The sequence below is a fragment of the Gymnoscopelus braueri genome, assembly GCF_963280865.1.
Source record: "Gymnoscopelus braueri genome assembly, chromosome: 13".
Lineage (NCBI taxonomy): Eukaryota > Metazoa > Chordata > Actinopteri > Myctophiformes > Myctophidae > Gymnoscopelus > Gymnoscopelus braueri.
In genome coordinates this window covers 53,870,279-53,890,683 of record NC_137615.1, presented here as the reverse complement: position 1 = coordinate 53,890,683, position 20,405 = coordinate 53,870,279, and the positions used below count along the sequence as shown (strand labels likewise).

The following is a 20,405-nucleotide window of genomic DNA, read 5'->3' as shown; positions in this document are numbered from 1 at the left end:
CTAATTGTAAACCTCTACAAATATTTCTTAACCCATTAAGACCGGAAACGCATCTGTGTGTCATTTTTAGATTTCTTTGGGCTATTCAAAAATAGCAGCTACACAAGCTCATATGAGCTTGTAGATATGCTATTTTTGAAACATCGTGATTTTTTTTGCAAATTGTTGAATATATATATATTTTTAAAGCGAACATTTTTAACTCTGTTACAACTTCTGGGGGTCCCTGGAACAAAATATTTTGAGATGGGGGTCCACGGACAAATACATTTGAACCATATGTTTTTTCAAAAAACTGTTAGGATTTAGGAGACATTTGTAGAATCCCCCAGAAGCAAAGATTTGAGTTAAAAATGTTATATATTCAAAAACCCACGATTATTCCAAAAAATAGCAGATCTACAAGCTCATAGTGCAGCACTCGGTGCGGCGCTATGAGCTTGTAGATCTGCTATTTTGAATAGCCCAAATAAATCTAAAAATGACACAGATTCTTTCCCGGTCTAAATGGGTTTAACCATAGAACAACCATTTAGGAAAACGGTACTCACAACGTCTATTTCTCATAATCTACTATACTTGTGGGCACATTGGCCCTCACAAGTATAATAACACAAACACACACACACACACACGCACGCACACATCCACGCTGTTGTCCTTGTAGCAGCATTACAGCAGCAGAGGAGCAGGTGACAGTTCCTTTGCAGCGGAGGGACAGTCCTGTCACATTAAATCAGCGGTTCTCAAAGTGGGGTCCAGGGACCCCCCAGTGGTCCTCGATGGGGTGCCAGGGGGTCCCCATGCAAAATTAAGCTAAAATAGCGTCAACATCTGTTCACCCACAATAACCCTAATATGCATTATGAAAATAACCGACCTGGAAGCTCACAATGCGTCGGGATGTGCTTTGTGAGCTTGTAAATTCACTATATCACTGGCACAAATTGCAGCCAAATACATGTTTGAGAAGAACTGCATTTAGTGACTCTCTCTCTCTCTCTCTCTCTCTCTCTCTCTCTCTCTCTCTCTCTCTCTCTCTCTCTCTCTCTCTCTCTCACAGGCCTTGTCCTATCTGGGTCTGAACGTCACAGAGGAGAAGAAGCGGAGGTTAAGACAGAACCTGAACACGGACCCACAGGGCACTGTGGCCTACGGAGGTACGTCTAGCACACACATACACAAACACGCACACACTTGTAACGCACCGGAATAGGCTCTATTGCCTTCACAGGTGTAACCAATTGTAGGCTACCAATGTTCCATTTAGTGTAGCACAGTGGTTCTCAAACTTCTTTTAATTTCCAGGACCCCCATAACTCTGAGTGTACAAATGGAACCCAATTTGGTTCCCTTTGTACACTCAGAGTTACGCACACCCGTAAGGGGCCATTTGGAACCCCCTCAAGGAACCATGAGGGTAACTGGACCATACTTTGAGACCCACTGGTGTAGCAGTGAGCCAACATGCACAATATCAGCCCCCTGACTCTGTTTGACCAGAGTCAGGGGGCATATCATTGGCAACACGTACCTGTGAAGGAAGTAAGGAAGAGGCCCAATTATTGTACAATGTGACTGCTGTGCATAGAGCCTACCTATCAAATGAACCAGTTCCAACAATGTTTACACCTACCTTTCAAATTCGTGACCAAAACTATTTTAAAAAACAGGGCTCAAATTGAAGAAAAAATAATGAAAAAGAAAAACCTAAGGTCCCATTTAATGTTGTTTGCGTGTTAATATGTTGTGTTGACAATGCTTTTCTATGGAAACAGTGTGTTGTTAATGTTGTTTGTTGGTTTGTTTGTTTGTTTGTTTGTTTGTTTGTTTGTTTGTTTGTTTGTGTTCAGACTTCGTGGAGGCAACCCGTAATGTTTTCCAGGATAATCTGGAGGAGGTGGGACTATCTCAGAGTCCCTTCATGTTCTCCTATCACGAAGCAGCCAGTTTGATGGACACATCTGCCTTCCACTCCCCTGTAAGCAACTCATGCCGATGTTTTTTCCCTTTTATTTGTATTTTTTTTATTTTTTACTAAAACTTTCTAATAGATTTTGTATTATTATTATAATTATTAACAAGATGAGAGTGTGCATGTTGGCTATTTTCGCTAATAAAAATAAAGAAATAAAGAAAGAACATTTAATCAAATTTGATTATTGATTATTTTTTGTTATGATCAAATCACATCAAAGTCAGTTTATCATCAACTTCTCCCACAAATGATATTACTGTGTGTGTGTGTGTGTGTGTGTGTGTGTGTGTGTGTGTGTGTGTGTGTGAGTGTGTGTGTGTGTGTGTGTGTGTGTGTGTGTGTGTGTGTGTGTGCGTGTGCGTGTGCGTGTGCGTGTGTGTGTGTGTGTGTGTGTGTGTGTAGACATATGAGTCAGAGAGCAGTTACAGCAGTGAGGAGTTGGAGCAGTTCCAGACGGAGGTGAAGCAACTACAGACTCAAATGAAACAGCTCAAGGTCATCCCACACACACACACTCACACACGCACACACACCCACACTGCATTTTGTCACTGTCAGGCCGAAACCTTGTATCTCCGAATGTAACCTTTTTTTTTTGGGGGGGGGGGGCTTTTTCGTAAATGCCCTACTTCGTTGTGCAAAAACAGCATATCTACAAGGTCTGCTTGTAAATCTGCTATATTTGCTTGAAAGTGGTTACGTTTTTTTCATGAATATTGAACCAATGAAAAGTATTAACAAGAGCTTGTGACAAAATAATAACTACATTGGATCTATATTGTTTTTTTATTTTTTACATTTCCTGAAAATTAACAGTTTTGGACATACAAGGTTTCCACCTGACAGAGATGATTTGTACCATTTCATTGGAGCAGCCCTGAGTGCATTCTTATCATCCAGTGCCTGGTTATATAAAGCTACTTACAGCAGGGCTACGGCTGCCCTTTAATTCTCATCTGAGGATGCCTTAAGAACAGTCAGTTCCACCGCATCACCATGAGGATTTCCTCAGGATGTTTCTATGGGATAACCCTTTGATCTCTGAGTGTTTGGCCCTAAGCTGCTGAAGCTGCACTTTATGCCTTTTTGAGGAGGAAGAGATAATACGATGGGTTTTTCGGGACATAATATGAGCCATGAGCTACTTGAACCAGACTTTGGACACCAAACAGTTTCTCTGTATTTTTTGGTATGTTGTGTTTTCTTTGTTGTCCATTTTGCGGTAGCTAACTAATGCCTAATTCATGCTCTGTCGCGCCTCGCAGTGTGAGGCGTTGAGGCGATTTTTACATGAATCGATTCCCCCCCCCCACACACCTCTAGAAACATTATTTTCTATCATGGTAATATGTTAATGATAATAGCTTTTTCCATACTGTCACCCGGCAACCAATATTCTCCTTCATAAATCACAAACTTATTCTGTTGTGCCACGGTCCGTGTGCTCTGACGTAAACACATGAACGCACGCACGCATTGCGCGCATGCACACACACACACACACACACACACACACACACACACACACACACACACACACACACACACACACACACACACACACACACACACACACACACACACACACACACACACACACGTTTATATTACCATACTTGCAAAGACATTTGTTTCTTTATGCTTTCCTTTTTTATGTACTTTTTTTTATGATCTTTCTTTTCTCGTGTAAAGCACTTTGAGTTGCATTCTATGTATGAAAGGTGCTGTTTAAATAAAGATCATTATCATTATAAAGGTAATTATCAACATTTTAGGACAGCAATTGTGTGAACGCCATTTTTAATGCATTTTGCCATTTATAATACATTTTGCCATTTCTAACCATAAGCACACTGTGTCAGAGGGAAAAAAAGAGCAAATCAAATACACAGTTGAAGGTCAAGTGTAGTACGTATTGAGATGTCTGAAAAAACACATTAACATAAATTCAACATATTAGCAGAAAATATAATGTTAACCAATAAAAACAAACAAAATGATGGTAGCGCTGTCAAACAAGTCTATGAAGCTACCTGAAAACGTTTAATCTGCAACACAATTTTATACAGTATGTAGTGGGGGGTCCCTGCTTTATCTCTCTCTCTCAGCTAAAAAGATAATGTTCTAGACCACCGTTTCCCAAACAGCAACCAATTTTTATGGGTCACTAGTAAATATCCCTTTAAGTTTTTGTTTCTTAATCTTGTTATTAATTATTATTCTAAATCATTTTCTAAGAATTTCCACAAAATTCACGAGTTCAAAATGAATTAAAAAAAAATCTAAAATTATTTCATAAATAAAATAAAATAATCAAAGAAATTCCCTGAATTAGAAAACATGTTTAAGAAGTATTGAAATGGCATATGTGCAAGCTCTCTACACATAGATCTGCTATTTTCACTAGTTTGTGTCACAGGCATTTCTCTTTTGCTTCTTGAGCTAAAAAGTTTGGGAACCACTGTTCTAGACTATAATACAGAAGATAACCCAACATCTCTATGTTACTAATGTTAGCCTTGGACAAGTACACTGTAAAATACTGATTCATTTAACTCTGAGGGCCTTATTTCACAACCGGCACTGAAGGTACAGCACAATTACAATTGCTGCAGATGTTCGCAATCAGCACAGTTTCACGCCCAGTACCCACACTGTATAATGTACTGGGCTCATCTGTATTCTAATGGCTGTTGTTGGTCTTAAAACAAGCAGTGGTATCAGCTCTGAGCTGGTCTTAACCAATCACAGCACAGATGTTTCCGTATATTACTATTTTGAGAGTGCATTGGGTTTATATCCGTAACATATCCGTGTACATAAGGGGTTCTCAAAGTGGGGTTCAGGGACCCTCAGGGTTCCTTGAGGGGGTTCTAAAATTTACCCTTACAAGCCTATTGTAATGACATTCTTGAATGCAGGCGCAGGTTTCAAGGGTGTTTATTAAAGTCCAACAAAGGTAAAAGTGCAAAGCACAGTTCAAGGAAACTAGACACAAAGGCAAACACGGACGGGACCGTGTGGAGCTGCTACTCTAGTCTAGAGTCAAACAATACTGCCTGCTGGCAGAGTGAACGAGGGGGGTATATATAGGAGTGCACTAAGGAGGAACAGGTGTGTAAAGTTAATAGGCTGGAGATGAGGACCTCTGGAATGAGTGCGTGGGCGTGGTCGTGACAGTACCCCCCCCTGACGCGCGGCACTGGCCGCAGGACGAGCATGACCTGGAGGCCGACCCCGAGGGCGTGGAGCGGGTCGATCGGGACGACGCTGATGGAAGTCCCGGATGAGGTTTGGATCCAGGACATCAGCAGCTGGAACCCAGCAACGCTCCTCAGGGCCGAACCCCTCCCAGTCCACCAAATACTGAAGCCGACCCCCACGACGCCTGGAGTCCAAGAGGGTCCTAACAGCATAGGCAGGGGCACCCTCTATGTCCAGGGGAGGCGGTGGGGCATCGAGGGGGACAGCATCAGCCAGGGGACCGGGAGTCACAGGCCTGAGGAGGGAGACATGAAAAGTGGGTGAAATGCGGTAATGACTAGGAAGTTGCAACCTGTATGATACCTCGTTGATGCTCCGCAGAACTTTGAAGGGACCCACAAAGCGTGGACTCAGCTTTCGGCAGGGCATGCGAAGGTTGAGGTTCTTGGTGGAGAGCCAGACTCGATCTCCAGGCTGGTACACCGGAGCCTCACTGCGATGACGGTCAGCCTGCTCCTTTTGTCGGCGAATGGCACGCTGGAGTCGGACATGAGCTGAATTCCATACCTCCTCAGATCGACGGAACCACTCATCCACTGCAGGGACCTCTGTCGTGCTTGGGTCCCAAGGGCACAAAGAAGGCTGGTAGCCGAAGACACACTGGAAGGGAGTCAGACCTGTAGAAGAGTGGCGAAGGGAATTCTGGGCATATTCAGCCCAGGGAAGGAACTGAGCCCACTCAGCCTGCCGGTCCATACAGTGGCTGCGGAGGAACCTCCCGAGTTCCTGGTTGGTCCTCTCCACTTGTCCATTTGACTGTGGACTGTAGCCGGAGGTGAGGCTCACTGCAACCCCCAGTCTCCCCATGAAGGCCTTCCATACACGTGACGTGAACTGGGGACCACGATCTGAAACAATGTCCTCCGGAAGGCCATAGTGCCGGAACACCTGCTCAAACAGCACCTCTGCTACCTGGAAGGCAGTTGGGAGACGAGTGAGGGGGATAAAACGACAGGCCTTGGAGAATCTGTCAACTACTACCAACACGGTGGTGTAACCCTTGGAAGAGGGAAGATCAGTAACAAAGTCAATGGACAGATGCGACCAAGGTCGCTGAGGCACAGGAAGCGGATGGAGTTTTCCCGCCGGAGCGTGTCGCGGGGATTTCGACTGGGCACAGATTGAACAGGATTTTACATATTTACTGACATCTCGGACTAAAGTGGACCACCAGTATTTTTCAGAGAGTGCCTGTGTTGTGCGAGTAATACCTGGATGTCCAGTTGCCACCGAAGTATGCGCCCAAGTCAGTAACTGATCCCTCACCCTTGCGGGAACATAGGTGCGGCCTGGAGGACACTTGGCCGGAATAGGGTCTCCAACCTGGGCCTGACGAATCTCCTCCTCGACATTCCAGAGCACGGGAGCCACAATGCGAGATGGAGGGATAATGGGGCTAATTACAGCTTGGAACTCAGCAGCATCATACATCCGGGAAAGAGCATCGGCCTTGATGTTTTTGGAACCCGGTCTATAAGAAAGGATGAAGTCAAAGCGTGAAAAGAAAAGAGCCCACCTCGCTTGTCGGGAGTTCAAGCGCTTCGCCTTTTGGATGTACTCTAGGTTGCGGTGGTCTGTCAACACCAAGAATGGCTCCTTAGCACCCTCCAACCAGCAGCTCTCTGTCACCTACATCATAGTTCCTCTGAGCAGAACTAAGTTTTTTAGAATAGAAAGCACAAGGGTATAATTTTGGTGGATTACCTTGTCTCTGAGAGAGGACTGCTCCCACACCCACCTCTGAGGCATCCACCTCCACCACAAATGGCAAGTCGGGATCCGGGTGCTTCAGTAGGGGGGCAGTTGTGAAGCAGTTCTTAAGACGATTGAAGGTGGCCGTTGCAGCTTCGTTCCATGGCAATCTGCGAGGACCCCCCTTGAGGAGAGATGTGAGGGGCGCCGCTATGGAACTGTAACCCCGTATAAACCGGCGATAAAAGTTTGCAAAACCTAAGAAACGCTGCAACTCCTTCACCGTGGTAGGTCTTGGCCAATTCAGAACAGCATCAACCTTTGGTTTCTCCATCTTCACCCCCCCTGGACTGATCACATAACCGAGGAAAGAGATGGTGGATTGATGGAACAAACACTTCTCGGCTTTGGCATAGAGGTGGTTGTCTAGAAGACGCCTGAGAACCTCATGGACATGTTTGATGTGCTCCTCCATAGTGGCTGAGTAGATCAGGATATCATCGATGTACACGACCACCTGGCGACCGAGCATATCCCTGAAGATCTCGTTGACAAATGCCTGGAAGACGGAGGGGGCATTTGACAGTCCGAAAGGCATTACCAGGTACTCGTAGTGGCCTGTAGTGGTGAAGTAGTGCTGAAGACTGTCTTCCACTCATCTCCCTCCTTGATGCGGATCAGGTTGTAGGCACTACGAAGGTCCAGCTTGGTGAAGACACGGGCCCCCCGGAGCTGTTCCAGAGCTGCGGGCACCAGAGGAAGGGGATACCGGTACTTAACGGTGACAGCGTTCACGCCCCGGTAATCGATGCACGGACGCAAACCACCATCCTTCTTGGCCACGAAGAAGAAGCTTGCAGAAGCAGAAGAGGTGGAAGGGCGGATATAGCCCTGCTTCAATGCCTCCTGGATATACTCCTCCATGGCCTCGGTCTCCGCGATGGACAAGGGGTAGATGTGGCCACGAGGAGGAGCAGAGCCAGCAAGCAGGTCGATGGCACAATCCCAGGGGCGATGAGGAGGAAGACAGGTGGCCCTCTCCTTGGAGAAAACCTCTCTCAGGTCCTGGTAGGCCTCTGGGATAGTGGGCTGAGAAGTGGACTCTGGACTCTCTACTGTTGTGAACCCACAAGATAAGGGAAGACATGTTGCACGACAATAGTCTGACCAGGCTGTAATCTCCCTCTCTGTCCAGGAAATGGTGGGGTTATGAAGTTGGAGCCAGGGGAGACCGAGAGTGATCTGGTGGACCGGTGCTCTTATCACAAGAAGCTGGATACTCTCACGATGCATAGCACCAACAGTAATGATGAGGGGATGGGTGATGTGGGTAATAGTGCCGTCTCCCACAGGTCTGCCATCCAGGCCTTCGATGGGAATGGGAGTGGTGAGACGGTGAAGCGGAAGGTGCAGGGACTTGACAAGGTCCTTATCAATGAAGTTCCCTGCAGCCCCGGAGTCCACTAATGCTGTAGAGACATCACATGGAGAACAGCTATCAACAGTAATTGGGACCAGAAAAGGTTGAGCACTAATAGCTGAGGGTGGAGTACTCACTTCAGCAGTACGACTCAGAGGGCTGTCTCTCCGATCTCCGCGGTTAGTGAACGACGCAGGTTTCACAGGACAGTCTGCAAGCTGGTGATTCTCTGCTCCACAGTATCTACAAAGACGCAGTTGGATTCTGCGACGTCGCTCAGCCGCTGAGATACGGGTGAAATCCACCTCCATGGGCTCTGGAACAGGCTCAGAGCTAGTGGCGGCTGTCGAAGGGAAGTGAGAGGGTCTCTGGCGCTCTCTGATGAGGTTATCCAGGCGGATGGCCATGGAGATGATAGCATCCAAGGAAAGGTTCTCATCTCTGCATGCCAGCTCTGTCTGGACCTCCCTCCGTAACCCTCTTCGGAACAAGGTGCGCAGAGCTGGTTCATTCCAACCACTGGATGCGGCCACGGTGCGGAAGGAGAGAGCATATTCAGCAGCAGTACGGGAACCCTGACGTAATTGAAGAAGCCGCTCACCTCCCTCCTGGCCCTCTGGTGGATGATCAAAAACAGCTCGAAACAGATTCAGGAACAAGTCGTAGGACCCGACCTCAGGTCCTCCATTATCCCAGACAGCAGTGGCCCATTCCAAAGCCCTTCCAGTCAGGAGAGAGATGACCGTAGCCACTTTGGCGGCTTCGGACGTGGGTGCTCCAGACTGGTGGGCAAAGTATAAGGAGCATTGGAGGAGGAACCCCTTGCATTTTGAAGCAGTGCCATCATACTTATCAGGAAGCGCCCACTTGGCATTAGCAGTTGGAGGAGGCTGGCCAGCTGGTAGATTGACGACTGGAGCTGGTGTGGGTTGGCCGGATTGTTGAGAAACCGTCATGGTGGTGTTCAGCGTATGGAGTTCCTTAAGAACTTCATCCATGGCAGTGGCAAGTAGATTCAGCTTGCTGTTGTGTTCGCCCAGGAGTCGCCCCTGTTCACCAACAGCACGCTGCAAACCTGCTGCATCCTCTTGAGAGGCAGTATTCTGTAATGACATTCTTGAATGCAGGCGCAGGTTTCAAGGGTGTTTATTAAAGTCCAACAAAGGTAAAAGTGCAAAGCACAGTTCAAGGAAACTAGACACAAAGGCAAACACGGACGGGACCGTGTGGAGCTGCTACTCTAGTCTAGAGTCAAACAATACTGCCTGCTGGCAGAGTGAACGAGGGGGGTATATATAGGAGTGCACTAAGGAGGAACAGGTGTGTAAAGTTAATAGGCTGGAGATGAGGACCTCTGGAATGAGTGCGTGGGCGTGGTCGTGACAGTACCACTAACAGTATACAAATGGAACCAAATGGACCCGTTAAGGTCCATTTGGTTCCATTTGTATACTGTCAGAGTTAACTCATTCACTGCCAGACTTATTTCTGGCTGTGTTTGCCCACTGCCAGCGATTTTTTACCTTTTCAACTGGTCACAGAAAATGTATATCCTTTATGATCGATTGTCTGACCGTTTATAAACACAAACGGTATTAGTGTGCGTCGCCCAGAGAAAAAACTATCCAACCGCGACCGCCCCTTGCCTTGTAACAGCATGTTGAAAAATAGCATGTCTAGCGAAATGCAGGGCAAAAAAAGGCAACTCAAGATACATACAGCTGTTTTCAGGAAAACGCTAAACAGGAAGTGGACCAACACAGCCCACGTGTGCAAAATATAATTTGGTATCTAGACAACGCGGGGGCAAGGTGTGAATTTAACCACTGCGTCAGGGGGACGATACGGGTTGCGCTTTTCGCTGGGCGCTAAGTGGCACTGCACCCATTTGTAATGTGACACAACAGGTGTTGTGTGTGCATTTGAAAAGATATGCCAGCTACCCCCATAAGAGAATATTGTTTTACGGCTATAGCAGTGATTCTCAACCATTGTTAACCCATTTAGACCTGAGGCCGATTCTAAAAACGCCTTCTAAATCCTGACCTAAGTTTTCTGAAAAACTTCAAATATTTATTCTAAAATTACAACAAATGTATGTTGCTATATATACTGTACATAGCAGCAAGAACAAATAGGGGTTCCCGCCCAAAATGGGTTAATTTCAAGGAACCCCGGTTGGATACCATTTTGATCTCTGGGATCCCCAGTCTACACTGTGGTATAATTCTGTCACCATTAGTACAACTGGCAGACCCAAATGCAGAAACAACACAAAGTTAAATTCCAAGGGAAGGAGGAATTGGGGAGGTTGGCAGTGTTGGTTTGGAGTGGTCGAGGGGAGCAGGCGGAGGTTGGTGGCAGGCAGGCAGGCAAGGCAGGTGAGTATGGTCACTGTAGAAAAGAGAAAGGAGTGAGTCACGAGGAGTACAAAATACAGGTTTCAAGAAACACTAACTAAGGCACTAGGAATAATTAGGACTAAATACAGTTGCTGGCAAAGCGTTACCCACACATGTGAGGTTGTGAAACAAACTGGCACAGTTGTGAGAGAAGACCATGGCTTTATAGACTGTGGAAGTGATGAGCTGATGGCAGGTGAGGTAGATGAGGGAACTGGTAACAGGTGTGCCAAGCTGGGAGCTGGAGCCAAGCCTATGCCCACACACACACCCACTCACTAAGACACAGGCACCAACACATAGGCAACACAAGGACACAGACAGAGACTGTGACACATTCTGTGTTCATTTAACTCTGAAAGTGTACAAAATGGAACCAAAATGGTTCCATTTGTACACTCTTGCTGTAGAGTTACAGACCCATACGGGTCCATTTGATTCTTAACTATCAATCATTTGGCTGGGGACGACCTGGAACGCCTTCAAGGACCCCTGGGGGTCCCAGGACGGCCGGGCCCCACTTTGAGAGCCACCGCCGCATGAAATATGTCACGATATGGTCACGACAATACATGTCAGATGGTCTTTAAATAGCCTCTTGAAAACATGAGCACCAGCACAATATTATTTAAAATGTCATTGTATTTGATGTTTTGTCTGGTGATACATTTTCTAACTTGGCCATCGGCTCAGCAGTGTTATAAATGAGGGTGTGGTAAATAATCCGGGGAATACCGTGGGATAGCCCTCGATGAAAGGGTATGAACACAGAGTCACAAGATCCGATGGGTATTTTAGTCTTCAAGTCTTTATTGATCAACTTCAAGAGTATTCACGAAAATGGCGAACTGAGGCGGTCAAATTACAGTAGCACTAACATCACACAAGTACACACTTTTTATACAGTAAATTCAAGACACGCGCTAGCTTCGCAGTCCCTCCTCCTCCTCCTTCTCTCAGCCAATCGGGAGCTGATGCGCTCCGGCCGAGCACACAGCGAGTCTTGCTAGGCTTATCCCCCCATTTGCATGAGGTTAACTGTGGTAATACAGTTTATGTTCCTGTGGCCAAACTATAACCTAAAATGGACTATTCTTTAATAATTCGTGTTCAATATGTCCTAAGCTTTATATTAAGACCACACACATTATACATTCACCTTGTATGAGTGATTTAGACAGAAAGAGATGATTAAATAGCTTGACCTTATTCCTTAGATTCAAGAAGAGAAGTTACGTACAGTTAGCTGGTTTCTCCTCCAACCACTTTTCACCAAGGTTCACTCTTGTGTATTTACTACAAAATAAGCTTTTTCTGTGAAACAAGAATAACTATAGGAATTCAATTTGAGTCTGCATGACTTCACTTTTACCACACTTCCTGGGGACAGAGGGAGACAACAGATGTTTTCACTTCGGCCCCCATCCTTACATAAAGACAATAGTATTGAAATCAGCCTACTAACTAACAAAAGAATGCTCTGTTGGACTCCAGCCAGCTTCAAACATTCTGTATACAATAGGACAATAGGTCTCTTTCCTGTAGGTAAACACACGTTTCTTTGGTTAATCAAATCAGGGGACGGCCTTCTTTGTCTTCCCAGGCCCCTCTTCACACTCCAGGAATATATGACCAAATGTCCCTTTCATCCCTTTTTCCTGTTCACTTCACCTGGGACCACAGTTGTTAGCATATGGCTTACGATAAATAGTATTCACTATTTACTCATAAATGATTGTCTTGCGAGATACTTCAAGGGCTAAATAAAGGTTGATCTATTGGAGACTACATCATGCAGTCCTTGCAGGTTTGCGTTGCTGAATTGATTTCCATCATCCCTTAACGGCTGAAGAGCAGTATGTGTCACTCTGATTGTAGACACTGGCTTTGTTTGACAACACTGAGGTTTGTCCACTGTGTTGCAGGTCATATTGAATTCAGAAATGTATGATAGTGAGTGGTAGCAGGCAGCTAAGTAAACAATCAGTCCTTTCTGTCTGTTGTTGATCTAGAAAAGGTTGTTCATGCCTTCATACTGTACCATCCCACTTAGATTACTGTAATGCACTCTATCATTTTCCCGTTTGGTACCTGGCAGCAGCAAAATGCTGCTGCCAGGTATTTGACTATAACACAAGAAGCGTGACCATATCACCCCTGTCCTGGAAAACCTTCATCGGTTGCCCTTCATCGGTTTGTTCCCGACCCCAGCCTAGATGGTAAGCGAATCTCGGGCATGATTATCCTCTAGCGTGAGCGGTTCAACGATCCAATCTCAAGCCTCCCGAAAATACATTCCTGTCCAGCTTAACTCAACAAACACAAATGTTGTACCGTCTGAATGTGTCACTGTCCTCCTTGTCCCATTGTGTTGCAGGTCATACTGAAGGACACGGAGCACAGCAAGAAGACACTGGAGGATGAACTGCAGAAAACCTCTGAGGTGAGGAGAGAGGAGAGGAGAGGAGACGAGAGGAGACGAGAGGAGAGGAGAGGACAGGACAGGACAGGACAGGACAGGACAGGACAGGACAGGATAGGATAGGATAGGATAGGATAGGACAGGACAGGACAGGACAGGAGAGGTTAAAGGGCAATACCACTTTGGTAGAGGTTTGGGTTGTGTAGTTACCTTGCCATGATCTAACTCCAAAGGTGGACAAGGAATCAAAAAGAATTGCTCCATTGATTAGAAATTCATCATTCAAAATATGCTCCTCATTGACTGACTCATTGTACAGTGAAGCAGCTCTCTCTCTCAGGGGAGGGGAGAGAGCAGAGGAGCGGGGAGGGGAGAGGAGAGGAGAGGAGAGGAGAGGAGAGGAGAGGAGAGGAGAGGAGAGGAGAGGAGAGGAGAGGAGTATATAGCCCTGAGGTACACCGGTCAACCATGTGGGGTTTAAGTGGTTAACTCATTTAGCTGGGGAACCATTGTTTTCTCTAAATCCTGACCTTGTGTTGGCCGTGTTCTAGAGAGCGTGCCTGACGGTGGAGGAGAACCAGCGCTTGAAGAATCGTCTGCAGGCGGTGGAGGGCGGGGCGGTGCAGAGGAGGGCTAACAGTGCTGAGCAGGACTACGAGGAGGTGGTCCAACTACTGGAGGCCGAGATCAGCGACCTGAAGACCCAGCTGGCTGGCAGCAAGAGGCATCCACGCAGCATGGAAGCTACCAAGGTTGTGGACCTTTGTTTCTTTGGTTGTAGACCTGTGTTTCTCTGGTTGTAAACCCTTGTTTCTCTGGTTGTAGACCTGTGTTTCTCAAGGTTGTAGACCCGTGTTTCTCAAGGTAGGTAGACCCTTGTTTCTCAAGGTTCTAGACCTTTGTTTCTCAAGGTATGTAGACCCTTGTCTCTCAAGGTTGTAGACCAAGGTATGAGCATCCACGTAGCATGGAGGCTACCAAGATATGTAGACCCTCGGTTAGAGGGTTTGTAGACCTTTCTTTCTCAAGGTTATAGACAATGTCATGCTGTGTAATTGTTTCAATGAAACGTTTCAGGGAGATGTTTATGAAGGTGTTATTGTGTTTCAGGGAGATGTTTATGAAGGTGTTATTGTGTTTCAGGGCGATGTAGCGGAGCTGAACAGGAGGCTGATGAACATCGACAGCCAGCTGAGACGATCTGAGCTGAGCCGCAAACACCTGGAAATCTCCAACAGGAAACTGCTGGGCTTCGCACAGGTATGTGTATATATATACATATATATACATATATATATATATATATATATATATATATATACACACAACATAATCATATGTATAATATAACATTTAACCACTTAAACCCTATATGGCAGTGGTTCTCAACCTGTGGGTCGAGATCCCCAAGGGGGTCCCAACAAGATTTTGGGGGGGTCCCCAGATGACAGTGAAGTGACAATTTAAGGACTTTTAAGACTTTTTTAATACCTCAACAAAAAAAACGATCTACAACCTCACACGATTCACAGCCCTATTTTCCGAACTAATAGTTCGGAGAGTAGCGACATCTGGAGGTGCACGGGTTCAGAGAAAAAAGTTCTGTGACAATTTGTAGTTATATCACCTCCCTTTCCAAAGAAACGTTTTAACGTCAAAAGGAGTACTGTGCTTAAGGCTCTTGATCCCCCAGGCCTAAACTCATGACACTGATGTGGACTGACTGTAATGGAGTATGACTCAGGTGTGAGTCAACTATGGTGATGCTCACCAACCTGCTGGGGCTCCCATCAGCACCGCTTCCCAACAACACAACACAATGCAACTCATCATGAGTCATCATGAGTCCAAACACATCTATGTTTACAAAGTCAGAGAAAACAAGACTCAAGACAAAAAGTTGACTACATTTGTATTTGACCCTAAACAGAGCATATGGATTGACTAAGGGCAGGTACACACTGTAGGACTTTTAAAGTGGTCGGGGAGTCGTCTGATCGTTACACACTGCAGGAGTTTATTTCTTGAAATCGGCTGTCATATATCATTGTGGTTTTCACACTATAGATTGATCCCCGACCAGGGATTACACACTGTAGGATAGTTCACTAAGATGCTATCGAGGATCAGACCCAATACATACATTTGTTTTTATTCCAAGTCATTTTAATCGATGTCTCCCGTGATGCGTCTCTCTCTTTCTCTCTCTCTCTCTTCAAGTAGGCTACGCAGCACTAGCGTTGCCATGTCCGCTTATTATAAGCGACTTTGGGCTTGTTTTTTTCTGTAAAGTTGCTTGACAGTTTAGTTGCTTATTTGGCCTTGTGTCCTAATGTTGTTTGAACCAGTTGTTTTCAAACATTTTCATGGCAAGGACCCACAAATTAATATTTGTCTGCAGACCTCCCCCCTTCTGAAAATATGTTGTGCCACAGACCCCCATACAAGATCTGTGTGGATTTGGAAAATATTCCACAATTTCCATCTTTTTTTCTCCAATATGTTCTTCTTTGAAAATAGCCTATCTACAACGTGAGCTTGTAGATCGGCTATTTTCAAAAATCCAATGTATTTGTATATAGGTTAAAAGTGCTCATGTGGCCTGTCGCTTTTGTTGGGCTTGTTTTCATAGATCTGGTTGCTTATTTCTCTGGCAAAATCTGGCAACAACAACAAAAGAAGGCACTGGTTCCCGAGTGACAGACACGCTGCTCACGCACACACATATTACACACACACACACACACACACACACACACACACACACACACACACACACACACACACACACACACACACACACACACACACACACACACACACACAGCTCACACTCTCTCTCTCATTCAGTTTTATAATGTTTAACTTAAAACAGGACTGGACGGTAATATTGCGGGGGAGGGGTCGGTCTGTTTGTTGCTGTTTGGTCAGGTAGCCACGGTGGCTGCTGTAATGTGCTCTCATTGGCTGTGGTGCTGATCTCCTCGCAGACCCCTTTCATACTGTATGATACTGTGAGATGTCTAGTCGGCGACATAGCCGAATAACTAACCTGGTAGTTATTTGAAAACGGTCGGAAAGCCGTCGCAGAGCGGATAATCACGGCCAGATCGTCTCGCAGAGCCTTTCACACACAGCGAGCATTATCTCGCCGATCAAAGGCCGATCTGCGTCAGATCGGGAGGTTTTGTCGGCGAGCGCCAAAAAGGTCGCCGACAGCATAATCTGACCAAATATCCTGCAGTGTGTACCTGCCTTGAAGGGCAAGACCACTTTGGTAGAGGTTTGGGTTGTGTAGTTACCTTGCCATGATGTAACTCCAAAGGTGGGCAAGAAATAAAAAATAATTGCTCCATTGATTAGAAATTGATAATTCAAAATATGCTCCTCATTGACTTACATTGTACAGTAAAACTTTTCTCAAAGTCACTCTTTTAGCACAAAAACGAACGCAAACAAAGTTGATTCAGACAATATAGAACATCACCAAACCCAGTACTGTTTTTTTTTTAAATAACATTTTCAACTTCCTGTTGATTTTGCCATTTTTAATAAGTAGAAAACCCGGAATGGATCGGCGGATCCGGATCCAGATCTTCAAATAGTAAAATCAACAGGAAGTTGACATTCTAATAAAAAAAAAAAACAGTACTGTGTTTGGTGATGCTCTATATTGTCTGAATCAGCTATGTTTGGGTTCATTTATGTGCTAAAAGACTGACTTTGAGAGCTGTTTTACCGTACAATGTAAGTCAATGAGGAGCATATTTTGAATTATCAATTTCTAATCAATGGAGCAATTTATTTTTTTCTTGCCCACCTTTGGAGTTACATCATGGCAAGGTAACTACACAACCCAAACCTCTACTAAAGTGGTCTTACCCTTTAAGTATCTCCACTCTGTAATGCCTGATTTATAGGTGCCTGTGAGCTGTGTCGTGCACAGGAAATTACAGTTCTACAAGGTCACAACGCGTCGTTTTAACCCATTACGACCAGGAAAACATCTGTGTCATTTTAGATTCATAGCAACATGCGTTTTACAGAAAGCTCTTGGGATTTAGAACAGTGGTTTAGAGCAGTTGTTCTCAAAAATAGCAGATCTGCAAACTTGTACATCTGCTATTTTTGAAAATTTTTTAGAAATCTTGAAAGTGTTTGAAATATATATATATATATATATATATATATATATATATATATTTAGTAAATATATATATACACAAATCTTCTCATCTGGGGGGTCCCTGGGCACAAAATATTTTTTGATGGGGGTCTGTGGCCAAATACATATCATGTGGTCCTTGGCACAAACACGTTTGAGAACTACTAATTTAGAAGGAATTTGTAGAATCGGCCTCAGGTCTTAATGAGTTAAAAATTGTCCTAACTCAAGCAGATGGCAAAGTCTACACCACAACGATAACGACAACGTTACTGGTGAACAATATCGTTTGGATCACTTTCAAAGTGATTTCATGCGCGATAAAAAAACACTGACAGCCAATCAAAACCCATCAGAGACGACATCTGGGATGCAATCGGTCTCGTTCACCCTCTGAATCAGTAATAGATTTGTTATTAAAAGAGATGAGGAGATGATTATGAATACCTGCTAGCTGGTAGGTTAGCTAGCATTGGCTACATCTATCTCGCCTCTTTATAATTAATAATCAGATTCTTTCAGCACGACAGGCGGAGATATATCTCTTTATGTCTCTCTGTCTCTCTGTCTCTCTGTTTCTCTGTCTCTGTCTCTGTCTCTGTCTCTCTCTGTCTCTGTCTCTCTGTGTCTCTCTGTCTCTCTGTGTCTCTCTGTCTCTCTGTATGTGTCTCTGTCTCTCTCTGTCTCTCTCTCTCTCTCTGTCTCTGTCTCTCTCTCTCTCTCTCTCTCTCTCTCTCTCTCTCTCTCTCTCTCTCTCTCTCTCTCTCTCTCTCTGTGCATGGTTCCACTGTTTTGCAGAAGGTTCATTGTGGACATAATTATCGTTACAGTTCTCGGTCTGAACTCCCCTTAAATCATCCTTCAGATGTAGGAAGCAGAGAGTGATTCACAGTTTAGTTTAACAATTTATTTATGTCCACACACAGGGACACAAATATTTTAGGTACAGTAAAGGTTACATTCACAAACTCATGGATATGTCCTCATGATACAACACGCATGTCACTCAGCACTCCAAGTAGCGGCGGCTCCGCCACATATGGCAGCAGAGACAGCACAATACTGCCAGCCTTTCTGCCGCATCTTTGGGCATCCCAAGTTGTCGAAACCCTCCAACAACCAGTCCGTGGGTATAATGTCCTTGGCTGGATCACCAGAGGAAACAAAGTTCTTAGTCTTGCACTGCTGCTTGGTGTTAAAGCGCTCTCTGTAGTCGTTCTCATGGGCCTGGAAGTCCACCCATTGCTATTTCGACAGCAGACGGACATACCGCTGGAAGGCCGCCGGGTCTATTATAATACACACACACACACACACACACACACACACACACACACACACACACACACACACACACACAGCTCACACTCTCTCTCTCATTCAGTTTTATAATGTTTAACTTAAAACAGGACTGGACGGTAATATTGCGGGGGAGGGGTCGGTCTGTTTGTTGCTGTTTGGTCAGGTAGCCACGGTGGCTGCTGTAATGTGCTCTCATTGGCTGTGGTGCTGATCTCCTCGCAGACCCCTTTCATACTGTATGATACTGTGAGATGTCTAGTCGGCGACATAGCCGAATAACTAACCTGGTAGTTATTTGAAAACGGTCGGAAAGCCGTCGCAGAGCGGATAATCACGGCCAGATCGTCTCGCAGAGCCTTTCACACACAGCGAGCATTATCTCGCCGATCAAAGGCCGATCTGCGTCAGATCGGGAGGTTTTGTCGGCGAGCGCCAAAAAGGTCGCCGACAGCATAATCTGACCAAATATCCTGCAGTGTGTACCTGCCTTGAAGGGCAAGACCACTTTGGTAGAGGTTTGGGTTGTGTAGTTACCTTGCCATGATGTAACTCCAAAGGTGGGCAAGAAATAAAAAATAATTGCTCCATTGATTAGAAATTGATAATTCAAAATATGCTCCTCATTGACTTACATTGTACAGTAAAACTTTTCTCAAAGTCACTCTTTTAGCACAAAAACGAACGCAAACAAAGTTGATTCAGACAATATAGAACATCACCAAACCCAGTACTGTTTTTTTTTTAAATAACATTTTCAACTTCCTGTTGATTTTGCCATTTTTAATAAGTAGAAAACCCGGAATGGATCGGCGGATCCGGATCCAGATCTTCAAATAGTAAAATCAACAGGAAGTTGACATTCTAATAAAAAAAAAAAACAGTACTGTGTTTGGTGATGCTCTATATTGTCTGAATCAGCTATGTTTGGGTTCATTTATGTGCTAAAAGACTGACTTTGAGAGCTGTTTTACCGTACAATGTAAGTCAATGAGGAGCATATTTTGAATTATCAATTTCTAATCAATGGAGCAATTTATTTTTTTCTTGCCCACCTTTGGAGTTACATCATGGCAAGGTAACTACACAACCCAAACCTCTACTAAAGTGGTCTTACCCTTTAAGTATCTCCACTCTGTAATGCCTGATTTATAGGTGCCTGTGAGCTGTGTCGTGCACAGGAAATTACAGTTCTACAAGGTCACAACGCGTCGTTTTAACCCATTACGACCAGGAAAACATCTGTGTCATTTTAGATTCATAGCAACATGCGTTTTACAGAAAGCTCTTGGGATTTAGAACAGTGGTTTAGAGCAGTTGTTCTCAAAAATAGCAGATCTGCAAACTTGTACATCTGCTATTTTTGAAAATTTTTTAGAAATCTTGAAAGTGTTTGAAATATATATATATATATATATATATATATATATATATATTTAGTAAATATATATATATACACAAATCTTCTCATCTGGGGGGTCCCTGGGCACAAAATATTTTTTGATGGGGGTCTGTGGCCAAATACATATCATGTGGTCCTTGGCACAAACACGTTTGAGAACTACTAATTTAGAAGGAATTTGTAGAATCGGCCTCAGGTCTTAATGAGTTAAAAATTGTCCTAACTCAAGCAGATGGCAAAGTCTACACCACAACGATAACGACAACGTTACTGGTGAACAATATCGTTTGGATCACTTTCAAAGTGATTTCATGCGCGATAAAAAAACACTGACAGCCAATCAAAACCCATCAGAGACGAC

General features: G+C 44.7%; 1 protein-coding gene across 1 annotated transcript in view; it reads left to right on the top strand.

Annotated features, from left to right (window-relative positions):
* LOC308099698 (syntaxin-binding protein 4) overlaps positions 1–20,405 on the top strand; it is a gene marked incomplete at its 5' end in the record, with an annotated part of 329,176 nt that overhangs the window by 299,130 nt on the left and 9,641 nt on the right. The window contains 6 exons of the mRNA XM_080448431.1: positions 1,064–1,160; positions 1,854–1,981; positions 2,381–2,473; positions 13,134–13,199; positions 13,730–13,930; positions 14,322–14,438. Of these exons, the coding sequence (XP_080304557.1) occupies positions 1,064–1,160; positions 1,854–1,981; positions 2,381–2,473; positions 13,134–13,199; positions 13,730–13,930; positions 14,322–14,438 (702 nt within the window). The remainder of the gene's footprint in view (positions 1–1,063; positions 1,161–1,853; positions 1,982–2,380; positions 2,474–13,133; positions 13,200–13,729; positions 13,931–14,321; positions 14,439–20,405) is intronic.